General features: G+C 42.1%; 1 protein-coding gene across 1 annotated transcript in view; it reads left to right on the top strand.

Moving 5' to 3' along the window:
* The window catches only part of LOC139576178 (chromodomain Y-like protein 2), a 34,255-nt gene that overhangs the window by 11,190 nt on the left and 3,432 nt on the right, over nucleotides 1-19,633 (top strand). Inside the window, exons 3-6 of the mRNA XM_071401932.1 lie at nucleotides 3,741-3,958; nucleotides 18,224-18,396; nucleotides 18,850-19,060; nucleotides 19,212-19,355. Coding sequence (XP_071258033.1) covers nucleotides 3,741-3,958; nucleotides 18,224-18,396; nucleotides 18,850-19,060; nucleotides 19,212-19,355 — 746 coding nt within the window. The remainder of the gene's footprint in view (nucleotides 1-3,740; nucleotides 3,959-18,223; nucleotides 18,397-18,849; nucleotides 19,061-19,211; nucleotides 19,356-19,633) is intronic.

The raw sequence follows: 19,633 nt of genomic DNA, 5'->3' as shown, positions 1-19,633 counted from the left end.
AGTAGGATTGATAGACAGAGGGATAGACGGAACATTTACATCACAGCTTGAGGTGATGCTGGTTTGCTCAGTCAGCTTGCTATCTTGCCAATGGTAGCTTACATAGTAGCCCAGTGGAAATTACATTGTTATATTGTTGTTGTCATTTTCGTTTTCACTCAATTCCGATTCAATGTAGTTTTGTTCTCTATTGAATTACAGTGATTCCAGCGGGATGGGAATATTTGAAATGGAAACGCATTGTATCCTGGACAGTTAGTTACATGCCATAGTGGATTTGGTAAACCAGGTTGTATCTCAGCATTGTACCAGATGTATAAGATGTAGATGAGACAGCCAGAGGATGCCTCCGTAGCCTATAGTTGAATGCATGCTCTGTGAGGTTCTTATGGTTCAGTATTGTACTACTGAGAGTGGTGATAAGGACAGTGAATTTCAGTCCCGGGTCACAGTCCAAGACTAGTCTCATTGAGTTAATGATTATATTTATAAAGTCCTTTCCACCTCTGTCAGGGTCAAATCACAATGTGTGGGGGCTGTTTGTCATCACATTGATAGTTAGATTCTTCTACATTTGTCTGGATAGACTGGCTGTTTGTCATCACATTGATAGTTAGATTCTTCTACATTTGTCTGGATAGACTGGCTGTTTGTCATCACATTGATAGTGGTAGTATTTTGCACTCTTATTATGATTTTGTTTTAGTACAATCTCATACCCAAGCAAATCAGTGCCATGTGGCAAATTTAACACATTACAGCATACTGATGATATACTGAAGGCAGTTAATGGCCACATTACCACAGTGTGTTACACTTTACAACTTGAAACACAATACTATTGTACACCTCATATTTGTGTTAGGTGTGAATCATGTTCTGTAAAGCATTTAATTGTTACTGTTCTCTATTATCACTCAGGATAAGCTGGAGCCCTAGGCCACGGTAGAGCTGTGAAGATGTTGAATAATGTTTGGTTATCTGACTAGAACAAGACATGGAAAGTCACTGCATTTATTTGCGTCAAACTACGAAGAAAAGCCAAAAGCAGGCATGCTTGTATTACCCTTGTAAAAAGCATAAACAATCTGTGTGTTTCCACAGACAATTATTGTTTTCCTATCCAGAATCAGTAGACCCCAGCTGAAAGGCACAGCAATGGGCTCATAAATGTGACCTGTTTCAAGAAGCTAGGCTTATGTCGTACGTCACTACTTCACAGGAGAGGCATTTGAACGTAATTGTTTTATTTTTATAAAAATGTGTTTTTGGGCAGAAATGCCTTCTGGAATATGTGAACGTTCATCTGTCTTAATAACAAACTTGTATGCCATGTGTAAATAGAAATACAATTGTTAAATTACGAGCCTAGTTGGTTTAGCCACGGAAAAAGGCAGGAACCTTCCCGCTAGCCATGATTGGCTGAGATAATTGCTGGGCTGGACTTGCCGAGAGATGAGTTTGGATTGGTCTGCCATGTAGCATGCTTCTGTCAATAACAGAAGCCTTCCTACCGCAGATTTTTTGAAAGATTTAACGTTAGCCATGGAGAACTGCAAAAGTGTTGCTACTGCTCGAAACAACATTGCTTCCCTGAATTTAGCAGGTGCTATTGACAAAGTGGGGAAAAGTTGTGGACTACTTTCTGCACACGGTCAGTGTGAACTGGAGTGACTTGACACAACGCAGGCCAAACAAGTTGTACAAACAAAACAGAAACACAGGACGTCCTATTTAGTCAGCTAAAGGGGTTCCAGAATGCTTTGAAGCATCCATCCATGTTTACGGGTAAGAGTCTAGCTACACTTTCAGATATTATACATGTCTAATTTAGTCAAAGTCGTTTTCATTGCAAGTTAAAATGTACTGTTACCTAGCAACCGTTAGCTTGCTGGCTCGCTAGCTACTGTTGCGTGTGATCTGTGTAGTAATATTATTTGTATCTCAGAATGCCTTTTGCATTGCTAGTTATAGCCTAATGTTAGCTAAATAGCTAACAATGAACCTAGTTGGTTAGCTTTAGCTACCTGCAGAAACATACTACAGCATTTCATGCATGGTGGCTAGCTATGACAATCAGTTTGTATTGCTAGTAGTATGGGTTGGGGACTATGATTAATTGTTTACCTAGCTAGCTACATGTCTAAACAAAAGACTCCACTTCGCCAGATTACATGACCCATCAAGTTAGGTGTGTCTGGGGGTGATTACGGCCATCTATTGTATTTCATGAACATGTGTACATGTCTAGACAATAGTGACTCATCCACATATCTAGATGTGGCTGGGGTTATAGCATTTCTTTCACATGACCCATCAATTTAGACAAGTGTGTCTCGGTAAGCGTCATCTAATAATTATAACATATTTGTACAACATTTCTATCTGAACACTTTCTATTTTGATATTGCTACTATGGAAATATACAAGTAACCATTTCACTGTACCATTTACACCTTTTGTATCCTGTGCATGTGACAAAAAAACATTGATTTTGTTTGATATAGTGTGTGATTACCAGAGACGGTAATGTGAACAACAACATTGCCTGCACCAAAGGCAGATTAGTATATAGGCAAAGGACTACATAGTGTATTGTTACCTGGAGTTGTTCCTTATTGTAAGCTACTACATTCACCACTTTTAGTCTTGAAATCTTTGGTTTACCTTCATAGAAACATTTGCCTCAATATGGTCCCATCGCAACGAGTGTAATAGTTTATTGGTTGGGTGATAACATTGACCTACGATGTCTAATGTCACGAGATGACAGAGGATGACAGAGCCTTGGATTCTAACATCTGGCTGGGGTCTGGGGACTCTGAAAGACCTACCTACCCCTGAGGGATCAAACCAAGGTTTGGACACGGTTTTCCAGCATTTACGATCTAGCTCTTTTTCCCATGGTCAAATCAGATCATAGAATACTTGTGCTGAAACATTTGTTGTGATGAAATATATTTGTAGAAATAGAATAAATGATCATTGTAGTTGGTAATGTCTCAATGGGTCAAGTTATGTTTTCCTTGGTCAGTAACTGAATGTTGGTCCCTGTTTGGTCTTCTGTGCTCAGTAACTGTTATATGTTGACCTGTAAACAAAATGAGTCACTTTGTGTCTCTCTGAGGATCCTAGTCTTGCATTTGAATGTTGTCACAGCCACAGTTTACCCCAGACTGGGGAATTGGTGTGAATCCATTCGCTGTGCTCATTTGCAGTCATGCCTCTTTCATTGTCTTAGAAACGAATAGAATCAAGATGGGGTCTGATTCAGTAGTTATGATACGTTGACAGGAGCAGCATGCAAAATGAGGATGATGTTTCCTGATGATAAAAATTGATATAGCCTTCTCACTCTTTCAAGGGAGTATTTTAAGAAAGTGTGAATAGACAACTATTGACATACAAACAGAGCAATATAGTTGATTTAGTTTTTTTTCTTCGATATCAGTAATGCACATCCCAGCTCTACAGAAGTTAAAATATTATTTGCATGTCTATTGTGTCACTAGCTGAGCTGGCACTTGCAGTACAACTGTGTGCACAAACGCTGTCTCTGAATAAGTCTTCCAGTGAAGAGGCTCAAGTACACCCCTTGAGATGCACCATGTCGTTTTCCAGGAAAGTCTCTCTTAAAGTAGGGTACACTGCTCTGACTCCTGATGGATCCTCAGCCCATCATGCACTCTGCCCATCATGCACTCTGCCCATCATTCATTCTGCTCCATATGTTCCAACAGGCTCCACACTCTCCAACGGTGAGGTGAATCTGCACAGCTCTGTGAAGAGGAAGCTTGGAGAGGACAAAGGCTACGTGTTCCACAAGCGGCTGAGGTACAACGTGCGGCAGAACGAGACCAACTGTCGATTCCGTGACATTGTCGTCAGGAAGGAGGAGGGCTTCACGCACGTGCTGCTCTCCAGCCAGACGTCTGACAACAACGCACTAACACCAGAGGTAGGGGATACGATACACACACACACAACAACAACGCACTAACACCAGAGGTAGGGGATACGATACACACACACACACAACAACAACGCACTAACACCAGAGGTAGGGGATACGATACACACACAACAACAACGCACTAACACCAGAGGTAGGGGATACGATACACACACACAACAACAACGCACTAACACCAGAGGTAGGGGATACGATACACACACACACACAACAACGCACTAACACCAGAGGTAGGGGATACGATACACACACACAACAACAACGCACTAACACCAGAGGTAGGGGATACGATACACACACACAACAACAACGCACTAACACCAGAGGTAGGGGATACGATACACACACACAACAACAACGCACTAACACCAGAGGTAGGGGATACGATACACACACACAACAACAACGCACTAACACCAGAGGTAGGGGATACGATACACACACACAACAACAACGCACTAACACCAGAGGTAGGGGATACGATACACACACACAACAACAATGCACTAACACCAGAGGTAGGGGATACGATACACACACACTCATGAATGCACGCACGCACACACACAACAACAATGCACTAACACCAGAGGTAGGGGATACGATACACACACACTCATGAATGCACGCACACACACACACAACAACAATGCACTAACACCAGAGGTAGGGGATACGATACACACACACAACAACAATGCACTAACACCAGAGGTAGGGGATACGATACACACACACAACAACAATGCACTAACACCAGAGGTAGGGGATACGATACACACACACAACAACAATGCACTAACACCATAGGTAAAAGCTTTGACACAGAAATTGGACTCAAGCTGTGCATTACCTTTTTGAATAATTCAGTACCTAGTGTTTTTTCCCATGTATGTACTGGAGCACTACATAATGTATATGTCACTATGCATTGGCTCACATTTTAAATGAGTAAAAATGTGACTCGACTGAATTACGGCTTGATATAGGAGAAAACCCACTGCCTCTCAAATGACACTGGTGCCCAGTTATCAGAGAGTCCTTAACTAATCATTACCACTGCTGAAAAGCTGGTATTAATTGGCCAATTAGTTCCTCTACTGCTCTGACTCCACGGTACTGGAGGCTTTGTCCTGGCTAACTCACAACATGGCTGTAACAACTAGGGCCAATGTTTGTTCAATTTACTTTTTCGCACCCTCAAAAGAGCTTATGTCATTGGCGACTGTTACTGTAGAAAACTGCCATGAGCTACCGGAGAAGCTCTAGTTATATGCAAGATTCCCTTGCACAAAATCCTTCTGCTTAAGTGTGGAATAAGGCTTACTCATCCACTCTCAAGTGCTGTATTTCCGTACTGCTCTTCTATGATATATTCCATATATTTCCGAGCTGAGTGGTCCTCCTTTAGAACATCTTCTCTTAGGAGATGTGTATCTGTCTATGTGTGTGTTTGACTGACAGCTGACTGCTTATTTCCCCAGGCATCAAGCTATTAATGGGGTGGCAGGTAGCCTAGTGGTTAGAGCGTTGGACTAGTAACCGATAGGTTGCCAGATCAAATCCCCGAGCTGACAAGGTAAAAATCTGTCGTTCTACCCCTGACGGAATGACTTGCCTAGTTAAGTAAAATAAAATAAAAAGCTGTATGCTGTCATGTATGAGTCTGACACTTCCCTGTGCATCCCAGTAGGCCATGACATAATTATATGTTTGTTTTGTAAATCAAATCAAATGTATTTATATAACCCTTCTTACATCAGCTGATATCTTAAAGTGCTGTACAGAAACCCAGCCTTAAACCACAAACAGCAAGCAATGCAGGTGTAGAAGCACGGTGGCTAGGAAAACTCCCTAGAAAGGCCAAAACCTAGGAAGAAACCTAGAGAGGAACCAGGCTATGAGGGGTCCAGTCCTCTTCTGGCTGTGCCAGGTGGAGAATATAACAGAACATGGCCAAAATGTTCATAAATGACCAGCATGGTCAAATAATAATAATCACAGTAGTTGTCGAGGGTGCAGCAAGTCAGCACCTCAGGAGTAAATGTCAGTTGGCTTTTCATAGCCGATCATTAAGAGTATCTCTACCGCTCCTGCTGTCTCTAGAGAGTTGAAAACAGCAGGTCTGGGACAGGTCAGGGTTCCATAGCCGCAGGCAAATCAAATGTTATTGGTCACATGCAGATGTTATTGCGAGCAGATGTTACTTAGCGACAGCGGTCTCACTCTTACCACCTCTCGTCTTCTCCATGTTAATGTGCTCGCTCCCTCAATCACTCTCTTACCCTCTTTCCACCTTTGGACACTTTCTTTCCTTTAACCAAGCCTGTAGATGACCATTACTCTGTATATGGAAATGCATATTTAACTGGCTCTGGAGTGTGCTTGACGTGATCTTATACAAGGTCAAAAGCAACCCAGTATTTTTCATGGAACATTTGCCCTCTGCTGTATGTTCCTCCAGTTGTGCCAGATAAATTAGGGATCATTGGGGGTGAAAACCTTCAGTCTGTGGAATCACTCATGCTTTGTCTTTTTTTCTTCATATGATGTCTATTTCCGATAAGCTACCCAGGAAAGGGCAACAAATAGCCCATATTATTATATTTAGCCTGAGAAATAAGGTTTATGAAATCAATAAATTGCTAAAATCAGTTAACATTCAAACACTGCCTTCAGAAAGTCATCACACCCCTTGATATTTTCCAAATTTAGTTGTTACAGCCTGAATTTAAAATGGATTATATTGAGTTTTTTGGGTCACTGGCCTACACACAATACCCCATAATGTCAATTTGGAATTATGTTTAAAAAGTCTGGCTGCACATCTGATTTGGCAAACATACTGTAAATTGAGAAATTATGTGACTAAACTGAACAAAAATAAGAATAAATTTTTATTATGAAACCAAGATAAATTACAAAGTATGATGGATACAAGTTTTGAATACTTTAAATGAAATTATCGGCAGAAAGACTAATTCAACTCAATCTTTCATTGAATCAAATGCCTCGTTTGTCACACAACCTTTTGATGTTGCCAATTACTTTAAGGTAGAGTGGCCAGACGGAAGCCACTCCTCAGTAAAAGGCACGACAGCCTTGCTTGGAGTTTGCCAAGAGGCACCAAAAGGACTATGACCATGAGAAACAAGATTCTCTGGTCTGATGTTACCAAGATTTAACTCTTTGGCCTGAATGCCAAGCGTCACATCTGGAGGAAACCTGGCACCATCCCTACGGTGAAGCATGGTGGTGGCAGCATCATGCTGTGGTGATGTTTTTCAGCGGCAGGGACTGGGAGACTAGTCAGGATTGAGGGAAAGATGAACGGAGCAAAGACCAGAGAGATTCTTGATGGAAACCTGCTCCAGAGCACTTAGGACCTCAGACTGGGGCAAAGGTTCACCTTCCAACAGGACAACGATCCTGAGTACACAGCCAAGACAATGCAGGAGTTGCTTCGGGGCAAGTCTCTGAATGTCCTTGAGTGGCCCAGCCAAAGCCCAGACTTGAACCCGATCGAACATCTCTGGAGAGACCTGAAAATAGCTGTGCAGCGATGCTACGCATCCAACCTGACAGAGGAGCTGCAGACTAGAATGGGAGAAACTCCCCAAATATACACTACCATTCAAAAGTTTGTGGTCACTTAGAAATGTTCTTATTCTTTAAAGAATAGCAAAACAAAATTGTCTATTGAAATAACATTAAATTGATCAGAAATACAGTGTAGATATTGTTAATGTTGTAAATGACTATTGTAGCTGGAAACTGCAGATTTTTTTTATTTTATGGAATATCTACATAGGCGTACATAGGCCCATTATCAGCAACCATCACTCCTGTGTTCCAATGGCACGTGTTAGCACGTGAAGAAGAAAGTTATTTGTTTCTGGCCATTTTGAGCCTGTAATCGAACCCACAAATGCTGATGCTCCAGATATTCAACTAGTCTAAAGAAGGCCAGTTTTATTGCTTCTTTAAAATCTGGACAACAGTTTTCAGCTGTGCTAACATAATTAGAAAAGGGTTTTCTAATGATCAATTAGCCTTTTAAAATTATAAACTTGGATTAGCTAACACAACATGCCATTGGAACACAGGAGTGATGGTTGCTGATAATGGGCCTATGTACGCCTATGTAGATATTACATAAAAAATCAGCCGTTTCCAGCTACAATAGTCATTTACAACATTAACAATGTCTACACTGTATTTCTGATCAATTTGATGTTATTTTAATGGACAAAAAATGTGCTTTTCTTTCAAAAACAAGGACATTTCTAAGTGACCCCAAACTTTGAAACGGTAATGTAGGTGTGCCTAGGTTGTAGCGTCATACCAAAGAAGACTCAAGGCTGTAAACACTGTTGAAGCTCCTTTGGCAATGTACTGAGTAAAGGGTCTGAATATTTATGTAAATGTGATACTTCAGTTTATTTGTAATACATTTGTAAAAATGTCAAAACCTTTTTGTTTGTCATTATGGGGTATTGTGTTTAGATTGATTAGGAAGAAAAAAAGTGTCAATTTTAGAATAAGGCTGTAACGTAACAAAATGTGTAAAGTCAAGGGGTCTGAATACTTTCCGAATGCACTGTATGTCATGCATGTATTGATGTCATAGAGCAGCAGTCAATCAGTCATTCTGTATTGCGTTTATTTTAGTCTCAGTCTATGCAGTATTTGTGGAACCCCCACTGGGTGAGACCATTATTCCATGAACCCTGAGGTCGTCTGGAGCCTCCATAACCCTGCCATCACCCCACTCACTGACCTTAACCCATGTAATCTGGTTACTAGGGCAGGGACAATACCGGTATCTCAATATTTTTCCCATGGCAAAAATGAAAGCACGAAGCAAGTCTTTGGTCCTTTTTCAAAACCTGCTGTATGTTAAATAGTGTGCTATAGTTTGGAAAATAAATAGATGTGGCTCTGGATGACAACACAATAATGTTTGTTTCCAATATTAGGGCTGTTTTCCTAAAGAAGTTAAGTCCGCTTCGTGTTTTGTTTCCTTGCCACGACACTAACGAGTATCGCGATACTGGTATAGTCCAGTCCTACTGATTACCCCCTGACCCAAATTAACCAGTCTCCCAGTCAACTCAATTCAACATCTCCTACACACTGCATAATCCCTCCTGAACTTCAGCCGGATGTGGTGTGTGTGTTTGTGTGTGCATGCCTGCTCCTGTGTGTGTGTCGATGTCAGATGAATTAATCCGGCTAATTCAACCTGGGGACAGACAGACAGGGCAGGAGAGTGATACTGACACAACTGGAGGGGGTGAGGCTGGCATGGTAGGCTGTCTGTAGCGGTGGTGAAGACACTGCAGCCATACAGTGTCATTCAGAAGCCAGCCCTGTACACAGGCCCTGCCTGGGAGCCATTTCCAGGAAGCAGCGGGGGGCATCCACAACAAATTGGACTAGAACCATATTACGTGTCAGCTCCCTGAGAAGGGAAATTACACCACATCAGGGACAGACAGCCAAAAGCTGTGTGTGTGTGTGGTGTAGAATGAATAGTGTAAAGGTGAACCATGGATACAGTGGTGCAAAAAAGTATTTAGTCAGCCACCAATTGTGCAAGTTCTCCCACTTAAAAAGATGAGAGAGGCCTGTAATTTTCATCATAGGTACACTTCAACTATGACAGACAAAATGAGAAAAAAAAATCCAGAAAATCACATTGTAGGATTTTTAATGAATTTATTTGCAAATTATGGTGGAAAATAAGTATTTGGTCACCTACAAACAAGCAAGATTTCTGGCTCTCACAGACCTGTAACTTCTTCTTTAAGAGGCTCCTCTGTCCTCCACTCGTTACCTGTATTAATGGCACCTGTTTGAACTTGTTATCAGTATAAAAGACACCTGTCCACAACCTCAAACAGTCACACTCCAAACTCCGCTATGGCCAAGACCAAAGAGCTGTCAAAGGACACCAGAAACAAAATTGTAGACCTGCACCAGGCTGGGAAGACTGAATCTGCAATAGGTAAGCAGCTTGGTTTGAAGAAATCAACTGTGGGAGCAATTATTAGGAAATGGAAGACATACAAGACCACTGATAATCTCCCTCGATCTGGGGCTCCACGCAAGATCTCACCCCGTGGGGTCAAAATGATCACAAGAACGGTGAGCAAAAATCCCAGAACCACACGGGGGGACCTAGTGAATGACCTGCAGAGAGCTGGGACCAAAGTAACAAAGCCTACCATCAGTAACACACTACGCCGCCAGGGACTCAAATCCTGCAGTGCCAGACGTGTCCCCCTGCTTAAGCCAGTACATGTCCAGGCCCGTCTGAAGTTTGCTAGAGAGCATTTGGATGATCCAGAAGAAGATTGGGAGAATGTCATATGGTCAGATGAAACCAAAATAGAACTTTTTGGTAAAAACTCAACTCGTCGTGTTTGGAGGACAAAGAATGCTGAGTTGCATCCAAAGAACACCATACCTACTGTGAAGCATGGGGGTGGAAACATCATGCTTTGGGGCTGTTTTTCTGCAAAGGGACCAGGACGACTGATCCGTGTAAAGGAAAGAATGAATGGGACCATGTATCGTGAGATTTTGAGTGAAAACCTCCTTCCATCAGCAAGGGCATTGAAGATGAAACGTGGCTGGGTCTTTCAGCATGACAATGATCCCCAACACACCGCCCGGGCAACGAATGAGTGGCTTCGTAAGAAGCATTAAGGTCCTGGAGTGGCCTAGCCAGTCTCCAGATCTCAACCCCATAGAAAATCTTTGGAGGGAGTTGAAAGTCCGTGTTGCTCAGCAACAGCCCCAAAACATCACTGCTCGAGAGGAGATCTGCATGGAGGAATGGGCCAAAATACCAGCAACAGTGTGTGAAAACCTTGTGAAGACTTACAGAAAACGTTTGACCTCTGTCATTGCCAACAAAGGGTATATAACAAAGTATTGAGATAAACTTTTGTTATTGACCAAATACTTATTTTCCACCATAATTTGCAAATAAATTCATTAAAAATCCTACAATGTGATTTTCTGGATTTTTTTTCCTCATTTTGTCTGTCATAGTTGAAGTGTACCTATGATGAAAATTACAGGCCTCTCTCATCTTTTTAAGTGGGAGAACTTGCACAATTGGTGGCTGACTAAATACTTTTTTGCCCCACTGTATATATTCTAAAAGCAAAATGCATGCGTATGCAATACGTGTGTGTTAATTTGTCAGCGTGTGCTTGTGTGTCCTTTGCGTGTGCTTGTGCATGTGTGTTCGCACTGGGCTTGTCTTTGCACTCTGTGTGTGTGTGCGTGCTGCCCTAGGCTTGGCCTCTGGGCCGTGTGTCTTTCCACGCCATGCAGCGTCTGTGTGGATTGAGGTCAGCGGGCTAAGCATCCCTCCACAGAGAGCTATCCACCAGGGGAAACAGCGTTAGCACGCTAAAGGCAGGTAACACTCCTGCTAGTACAACTTAAATCCTATATCCCTCTGAGGGAGTTATGAAAGAAATAATACTAGAAATGGGAACTCACTATAGCTGCTACAAAGGAAACCCCTTTGACATCTAATAAAGCAGTCTTTTTTATGATTTCTGTTTGTGACAACTCCCTTTCAGCCCTTCCTCAACTCTTCATACAAGCTAACCACTTCTTTGGTATTTTATTAGGATTCCCATTAGCTGTTGCGAAAGCAGCACTCTTCCTGGGGTCCAAACAAAACATGTCATAATAAAGACATTAATAAACAGAACAACTCAAGGACAGAACTACATACATTTAAAACATCACACACAGCCTACATATCAGTACATACCCACACATTATCTAGGTCAAATAGGGGAGAGGCGTTGTGCCGTGAAGTGTTGCTTTATCTGTTTTTTAAACCAGGTTTGCTGTTTATTTGAGCAATCTGAGATGGGAGTTCCATTCAATCATGATTCTATATAATACTGTATGTTTTCTTGCATTTGTTCTGGATTTGGGGACTGTGAAAAGACCCATAGTGGCATGTCTGGTGGGGTAAGTGTGTGTTTCAGAGCAGTGTGTAGGTTGACTATGCAAACAATTAGGAATATTTAAATAGTGTTTCTTATAAAAAATAAGTGTTGCAGTCAGTCTCTCCTCTACTTTTAGCCAAGAGAGACTGGCATGCATAGTATTGATATTAGTCCTCTAATTACAGTCAGGAACAAGATGTGCCGCTCTGTTCTGGGCAGCTGCAGTTTTTCTAGGTCATTATTTGCAGCACCTGACCATATGACTGAGCAATAATGAAGATAAGATTAAACTAGAGCCGGCAGGGCTAGCTTTGTGGAGTGGGGTGTCCAAAAAAGCAGAGCATTGCTTTATCACTGACAGACCTCTCCCCATTTTTACAACCATTGAACCAAAATGTTTTGACCATGACAGTTTACAATCTAAGGTAAAACCAAGTAATTTAGTCTTGCTCAACAGCCCCATGTATTCTTATTCAGATTCAGCTGAGGCCTAGAACTTAGGGAATGATTTGTACCAAATAAAATGCTCTTAGTTTTAGAGATGTTCAGGAATAGTTTGTTACTGGCCACCCATTCTAAAGCTGACTGCAACTCTTTATTTAGGGTTGCAGTGATTTGTGTATAGGGTTGAATCATCAGGATACATACAGTGCATTCGGGAAGGTATTCAGACCACTTGACTTATTCCATATTTTGTTATTTTACAACCTTATTCTAAAATGGATTACATTGTTTTTCCCCCCCATCAATCTACACACAATAACCCATAATGACAAAGCAAAAACAGTTTAGACATTTCTGCAAAATGTATAAATAAATAAAAAAACTGAAATATGACATTTACATAAGTATTCAGACCCTTTACTCAGTACTTTGTTGAAGCTCCTTTGGCAGCGATTACAGCCTCAAGTCTTTTTGGGTATGACGCTACAAGATTGGCACACCTGTATTTGGGGAGTTTCTCACATTGTTTTCTGCAGATCCTCTCAAGCTCTGGCAGGTTGGATGCGTTGCTGCACATCTATTTTCCGGTCTCTCCAGAGATGTTTGATCGGGTTTAAGTCAGGGCTCTGGCTAGGCCACTCAAGGACATTGAGACTTGTCCGGAAGCTACTCAAGCATGGTCTTGGCTGTGTGCTTTGGGTCGTTGTCCTGTTGGAAGGTGAACCTTCGCCCCAGTCTGAGGTCCTGAGCGCACTGGTGCAGGTTTTCATCAAGGATCTCTCTGTACTCCGTTCAGCTTTCCCTCGATCCTGACTGGTCTCCCAGTCCCTGCCGCTGAAAAACATCCCCACAGCATGATGCTGCCACCACCATGCTTCACCGTAGGGATGGTGCCAGGTTTCCTCCAGAAATTACCCTTGGCATTCAGGCCAAAGAGTTCAATCTTGGTTTCATCACACCAGATAATCTTGTTTCTCATGGTCAGAGTCCTTTAGGTGCCTATTGGCAAACTCCAAGCGAGCTGTCATGTGCCTTTTACTGAGGAGTGGCTTTTGTCTGGCCACTCTCCATAAAGGCATGATTGGTGGAGTGCTGCAGAGATGGTTGTCTTTCTCCACAGAGGAACTCTGGAGCTCTGTCAGAGTGACCATCGGGTTCTTGGTCACCTCCCTGACCAAGGCCCTTCTACCCCGATTGCTCAGTTGGGCTAGGCAGCCAGCTCTAGGAAGAGTCTTGGTTGTTCCAAACTTCTTCCATTTAAGAATGATGTAGGCCACTGTGTTCTTGGGGACCTTCAATGCTGCAGACATTTTCGGTACCCTTCCTCAGACCTGTGCTGCGACACAATCCTGTCTCGGAGCTCTACGGACAATTCCTTCGACCTCATGGCTTGGTTTTTGCTCTGACATGCTCTGTCAACGTTGGGATCTTATATAGACAGGTGTGTGCCTTTCCAAATACTTTCCAGTCAATTGAATTTACCCCAGGTGGACTCCAATCAAGTTGTAGAAACATCTCAAGGATGATCAATGGAAACATGATGCATCTGAGCTAAATTTCGAGTCTCATAGCAAAGGTTCTGAATACCTATGTAAATAAGGTATTTTTTTATTTTGTTGCAGAAAAATAAAAACCTGTCTTCACTTTGTCATTATGGGGTATTGTGTGTAGATTGAGGGGAAACAAATATTTAATACATTTTAGAATAAGGCTGTAACGTAACAAAATGTGGAAATAGTGAAGGGGTCTGAATACTTTCCGAAGCCACTGTAGAGAGGAGGTTTGATTGCTGCTGCTATGTCAAGTTAGGATTCTGCCTTCTCTGTAATTAAGGGGAAGATTTATGCTGGGATCTAGAGCCATGCACACTGATGGCTCTGTCTGTAGCCTCAGTTTCTTTGGACAGGTGTGAAGAATTACACTGAACAAAAATATAAACGCAAGGTGTAAAGTGTTGGTGCCATGTTTCATAATCTGAAATAAAAGATCCCTGAAATGTTCCATACACACAAAATGCTTATTTCTCTCAAATGTTGTGCACACATTTGTTTACATTCCTGTTAGTGAGTATTTCTCCTTTGCCAAGATAATCAATCCACCTGACAGGTGTTGCATATCAAGAATCTGATTAAACAGAATAATCATTACACAGGTGCAGCTTGTGCTGGGGACAATAAAAGGCCACTAAAATGTGCGGTTTTGTCACACAACACAATGCCACAGATGTCAAGTTTTGAGGGAGTGTGCAATTGGTATGCTGACTACAGGAATGTCCACCAAATCTAATTTTATATAAACCGGCCTCACAACTGCATTTCCGGCGACTTGTGGGCGAGTGGTTTGCTGATGTGACATTGTGAACAGAGTGTTCCGTTGTGACGGTGGGGTTATGGTATGAGCAGGCATAAGCTACGGCCAAACAAACACCATTGCATTTTATCGATGGCAATTTGAATGCACTGAGTTAGCGTGATGAGAACCTGAGGCCCAATTGTCGTGCCATTCATCCGCCACCATCACCTCATGTTTCAGCATGATAATGCACAGCCCCATGTCGCAAAGATCTGTACACAATTCCTGGGATGCTCTGGATTAATGTGCTCGACAGCATGTTCCAGTTCCCGCAACTTCGTCACAGCAATTGAAGAGGAGTGGGACAACTTTCCACAAGCCACAATCAACAGCCTGATCAACTCTGTTACATGATGACTGACTGGTTTTCTGATCAATGCCCCTAGTTTTCTTTTAACCTCTCTTGGGTAGGTAGCAGTATTTTCACCTCCGGATGAAAAGCGTGCCCAAAGTAAACTGCCTGTTACTCAGGCCCAGAAGCTAGGATATGCATATAATTGGTACATTTGGATAGAAAACACTCTAGAGTTCCCAAAACTGTTAGAATAATGTCTGTGAGTATAACAGAACTGATATGGGCAGGCGAAACCTGAGAAATCCATCCAGGAAGTGGAATTATTTTCATGTGGCTGTTTTTCAACTCAATGCTTATAGAGAATCCAATGGGTTAGGAATCAGATTGCAGTTCCTATGGCTTCCACTAGATGTCAACAGTCTTTAGACATGGTATCAGGCTTTTATTTTGGAAAAACGACGAGTAAACAGACATTTTGGTCAGAGGACAGAGGAACTTTGCAGACCTGATTCGGCGCACTCCCGTGAGCGCGCCGTTTGTTATTTTTCCTTTCTATTAAACGGTATTGTTCGGTTGAAATATTATTGATTATAAAGACAATAAACAACCTGAGGATTAATAATAGACATTATTTGACATGTTTCGACGAACTTTACTGGTATTTTAGTATGTATTCGTCTGCCTGTTGTGACCGCCTTGGAGCCATTGGATAACTGAACAAAACGCGCCACCAAAACTGGGACATAAAGAGGGACTTAATCAAACAAAACGAACATTTGCTGTGTAACTGGGTGTCTTGTGAGTGCAACCATATGAAGATCATCAAAGGTAAGTGATTAATGTTATCGCTATTTCTGACTTTAGTGACTCCTCTACTTGGCTGGTAAATGTTTGTATGCTTTTTTTTACACGGGGCGCTGTCCTCAGATAATTGCATGGTATGCTTTTGCTGTAAAGCCTTTTTGAAATCTGACACAGCGGCTGGATTAACAAGAAGTTAATCTTTAAGCCGATGTATAACACTTGTATATTTTATGAATGCTTATTATGTGTATTCCTGTATTTTGAATTTGGCGCTCTGCAATTTTACCGGATGTTGGCCAGGTGGGACGCTAGCGTCCCACATACCCTAGAGAGGTTTTAAAGTGTCTGTGACCAACAGATGCGTATCTGTATTTCCAGTCATGTGAAATCCATAGATTAGGGCCGAATGAATTTATTTCAATTGACTGATTTCCTTATATGAACTGTAACTCAGTAAAATCTTTGAAATTGTTTCATGTTGCGTTTATTTTTGTTCATTAAATATTGATCTGGTTGCTCAGTTAGATACATTTAAGTCGGACGTTTACATACACCTTAGCCAAATACATTTAAACTCAGTTTTTCACAATTCCTGACATTTAATCCTAGTCAAAATTCCCTGTCTTAGGTCAGTTAGGATCACCACTTTATTTTAAGAATATGAAATGTCAGAATAATAGTAGAGAATGATTTATTTCAGCTTGTATTTCTTTCATCACATTCCCAGTGGGTCAGAAGTTTACATACACTCAATTAGTATTTGGTAGCATTGTCTTTAAATTGTTTAACTTGGGTCAAATGTTTCGGGTAGCCTTTCACAAGCTTCCCACAATAAGTTGGGTGAATTTTGGCCCATTCCTCCTGACAGAGCTGGTGTAACTGAGTCAGGTTTGTAGGCCTCCTTGCTCGCACACGCTTCTTCAGTTCTGCCCACAAATATTCTATAGGATTGAGGTCAGGGCTTTGTGATACCTTGACTTTGTTGTCCTTACGCCATTTGCCACAAATTTGGAAGTATGCTTGGGGTCATTGTCCATTTGGAAGACCCATTTGCAACCAAGCTTTAACTTCCTGACTGATGTCTTGAGATGTTGCTTCAATATATCCACAAATATTTTCTTCATCCTGATGCCATCTATTTTGTGAAGTGTACCAGTCCCTCCTGCAGCAAAGCACCCCCACAACATGATGCTGCCACCCCTGTGCTTCACGGTTGGGATGGTGTTCTTCGACTTGCGAGCGTTCCCCTTTTTCCTCCTAACATAACGATGGTCATTATGGCCCAACAGTTCTATTTTTGTTTCATCAGTCCAGAGGACATTTCTCCAAAAAGTACGATCTTTGTCCCCATGTGCAGTTGCAAACTGTAGTCTGGCTTTTTTATGGCAGTTTTGGAGCAGTGGCTTTTTCCTTGCTGAGTGGCCTTTCAGGTTATGTCGATATAGGACTCGTTTTACTGTGGATATAGATACTTTTGTACCGGTATCCTCCAGCATCTTCACAAGGTCCTTTGCTGTTGTTCTGGGATTGATTGGCCCTTTTCGCACCAAAGTACGTTCATCTCTAGGAGACAGAACGCGTCTCCGTCCTGAGCGGTATGACGGCTGCGTGGTCCCATGGTGTTTATACTTGCGTACTATTGTTTGTACAGATGAACGTGGTACCTTTAGGCATTTGTAAATTGCTCCCAAGGATGAACCAGACTTGTGGAGGTCTACAATTTTTTTTCTGAGGTCTTTGCTGATTTATTTTGATTTTCCCATGATGTCAAGCAAAAAGCCACAGAGTTTGAAGGTAGGCCTTGAAATACATCCTCAGGTACACCTCCAATTGACTCAAATGATGTCATTTAGCCTATCAGAAGCTTCTAAAGCCATGACATAATTTTCTGGAATTTTCCAAGCTGTTTAAAGGCACAGTCAACTTTGTGTATGTAAACTTCTGGCCCACTGGAATTGTGAAACAGTGAAATAATCTGTCTGTAAACAATTGTTGGAAAAATTACTTGTATCATGCACAAAGTAGATGTCCTAACCGACTTGCCAAAACTATAGTTTGTTGACAAGAAATGTGTGGAGTGGTTGAAAAACAAGTTTTAATGACTCAAAGTATGTAAACTTCCGACATCAACTGTATAACCTGTTTTACCTGTCTCTAGCTATAGATAAAGAAGGTATCCTACAGCTACGCTTGCATTTCCTGTAGTGTGTACACTCTCATCTTGTCTGTAGATCATGGGGGTAATGTACAGCAGGGCTCTGATCTGATAGTTCAATCTTCCCTCTCTCTTCCTCCCCCCTCCCTCTATCTCTCTCTCTCCCCACCCTAACTCTCTTTCTCACTTTCTCTCCTCCCTCTCTCTCTGTGTAGATAATGAAGGAGGTGTGTCGGGCTCTGGGGAACGCAGCAGCTGATGACAGTAAGCTGTTGCTGCTCAGTGCTGTGGGGAGTATCTTCTGTAGTGGCCTGGACCCGTCCTACCTGATAGGACGCCTCTCCACAGACCGAAGGAAAGAGAGCAGCCGCATTGCTGACGCTGTACGGTAAGAGAGGAACATAAGCTACACACACGCGCAGAAGTAACACACAATTGCAGTTATCCACCTAAAGAAGGCTACAGCAGGAACAGAGAACACCGCACACATACACATACACCTACACACTTACCTAGACATCTCTTACCGTTAGTGCATTGACTTGACGTCTTACCAAGGTAAATTATCTTAGCGCACTGGAAGATCATTTTGCTTATTTTAACCTAAAAAAGGCTTGATACAAGTGGGTAAGATAAATGATCTTATTTAAAGATATTTGATCTTAATTTGTCTTGGTAAGACATCTCATTATCTTAGTGCACTGGCAAATAATTTTTCATACTAAAAACGAAGTCTGCTTGCCCTGATTCGCCTAAAGCAGGATAAGCACGAATAAACACAAAGACACAGTCATATTGTACTGTATAGTTTATACTCACTGTTTTGTGTCTCCTCTCCCAGGGACTTTGTGCTGGCGTTTATCCACTTTAAGAAGCCCATCGTGGTGGCCATCAACGGGCCTGCCCTGGGCCTGGGGGCAGCTATCCTGCCTCTATGTGACGTGGTGTGGGCCAGCGAGCGGGCCTGGTTCCAAACGCCCTGTGCCGCCCTCCGCCTCACCCCCTCCGGCTGCTCCTCCTACACCTTCCCCCAGATCCTGGGAGTTGCTTTGGTGAGTCTGGTTGCCTGGTCCACTGTGCAGGTTTTTGTTCAAGCTCTGCAGTAAAACACGATTCAACTAATTATTCAAAGTTTTACATCTATATTACCTTGTTGTACATTTTAAAAAATGATCTCCCTGTCACCGCCTCTCACCCTGACAGACCAATGAGATGCTGTTCTGCGGGAGGAAGCTCACGGCACAGGAAGCCTGCAGCCGGGGCCTGGTGTCACAGGTATTCTGGCCAACCACGTTCAACCAGGAAGTGATGCTGCGCGTGAAGGAGATGTCCACCTGCAGTGCTATGGTAGGCTTTTCTGACATAGAGATAGTCATGTAGAGCTGTAATGCTATATCCCAGGCCTTGCGCTAGGAGCCTGCCAGGAGCATTGGTCTATAAATTGAATATAACTCTCAGATAATATTATCTAACCACAAACAGAAACCACAAATAAGTGAAAAGGGAAATATATATATATATATATGTGTGTGTGTATGTATATGTGTATGTGTATATATATGTGTATGTATATATGTGTGTGTGCATGGGTTCTGTAACTAATACAGTACAATGCTGCCAGATCA

This window comes from Salvelinus alpinus, chromosome 5 (assembly GCF_045679555.1).
Source record: "Salvelinus alpinus chromosome 5, SLU_Salpinus.1, whole genome shotgun sequence".
NCBI classification, from domain to species: domain Eukaryota; kingdom Metazoa; phylum Chordata; class Actinopteri; order Salmoniformes; family Salmonidae; genus Salvelinus; species Salvelinus alpinus.
Note: the sequence above shows the minus strand (reverse complement) of the source record. Positions and strands in the feature narration are given on the sequence as shown.